Genomic DNA, 1,196 nt, shown 5'->3' with positions numbered 1-1,196 from the left:
GGAGTTTATTTTTTTATTTTTATAAAGCCAATCAGCAAATATAGACAGCTACTCCAATTACCGGGTGAATCTAGGACGAAACACATGTGACATATAATCCTGTCAAGTCCTCTTGAAGACTAGTTACTGTTAATTTTGAGAACATGTAGGTAGTGGGTTGTATTTGCTTCGCTATATAAAAGGGTGATTTTTTTCTGTCTTTGCAATCTCTTAGTGGATTGCCTGTGATGCACGTTGCATTCTTGTTTAATGCCTATTCAATAACAAAACTGTTTTCTTTTCTCTTTTACCTTTATGGAGGTTTTATTGGTTGGCAGGAGGTTTTTAATAATATTTCCCCAAAAAACTCAACTCAATTTTTTCAACCTACAGCTCTATCAGTTGTAAAATTAGGGTGATGGAGTACATTTTCAGTACATTTTCAAGATCCCTCATAGCCCTACAAACTCTAGAAAATTAAAAAACCCATTGTGATGTATAAAGTTCAAAAATAATATGAACAATTTTCTGAGTGACATCAGTTAGTTTTCTTTTAAATACGGAAGTTAAAAACAGATTCTGTCTCTCAAAATATTTTAAACTAAGACTTAATTTTATGTTCCCAGTAATTTCTTCATTGCATGTTTCATATCTTTGTTCCTCAGACTATATATTACAGGGTTAATGAATGGAGTAACCACAGAATAAAACAAAGTCACAATCTTCTGCATTCCAGCTTCATGCTCAGATGTTGGGCTCACATACATAATCATCACTGAGCCATAGAAAAGGGAAACCACAGCCAAATGGGACCCACAAGTGGAGAAGGCCTTTCTTCGTCCAGCTGCTGATGGGACCCTTAACACAGCTCTCAGGACCAAAGCATAGGACCTCACAATGAAGATAAAGGGAATAAACAAAAGTAGAGAACTCAAGGTGGAACTAGTCAACTCTATTACAGGGGCTTTGGTACATGTGAGGGCTAACAGAGGACCTGGGTCACACAGGAAGTGGTCAATAATCCTGGATCCACAGAAGGACATCTGGGAAATGACAGTGATAGGAATCAGGAACCAGAGGAAACCAAGTACCCAGCAACTGACCACAAGGATGTTGCAGAGATGTCCAGTCATAAGGGTGGGGTAATGTAGAGGTTGGCAGATGGCGAGGTACCGATCAAATGCCATAACTGCCAGGAAAAAGCATTCTGTAGACCC

The 1,196-nt window shown here is 38.5% G+C and overlaps 1 protein-coding gene across 1 annotated transcript in view; it reads right to left on the bottom strand.

Moving 5' to 3' along the window:
* The window catches only part of LOC103607994 (olfactory receptor 11G2-like), a gene marked incomplete at its 5' end in the record, with an annotated part of 8,372 nt that extends 7,179 nt beyond the window's left edge, over positions 1 to 1,193 (bottom strand). The window contains one exon of the mRNA XM_008592438.1: positions 605 to 1,193. Coding sequence (XP_008590660.1) covers positions 605 to 1,193 — 589 coding nt within the window. The remainder of the gene's footprint in view (positions 1 to 604) is intronic.
* Between the last annotated feature and the right edge of the window lie 3 nt (positions 1,194 to 1,196).

The sequence above is a fragment of the Galeopterus variegatus genome, unplaced genomic scaffold, assembly GCF_000696425.1.
Source record: "Galeopterus variegatus unplaced genomic scaffold, G_variegatus-3.0.2 Scaffold7926, whole genome shotgun sequence".
NCBI lineage: Eukaryota > Metazoa > Chordata > Mammalia > Dermoptera > Cynocephalidae > Galeopterus > Galeopterus variegatus.
Note: the sequence above shows the minus strand (reverse complement) of the source record. Positions and strands in the feature narration are given on the sequence as shown.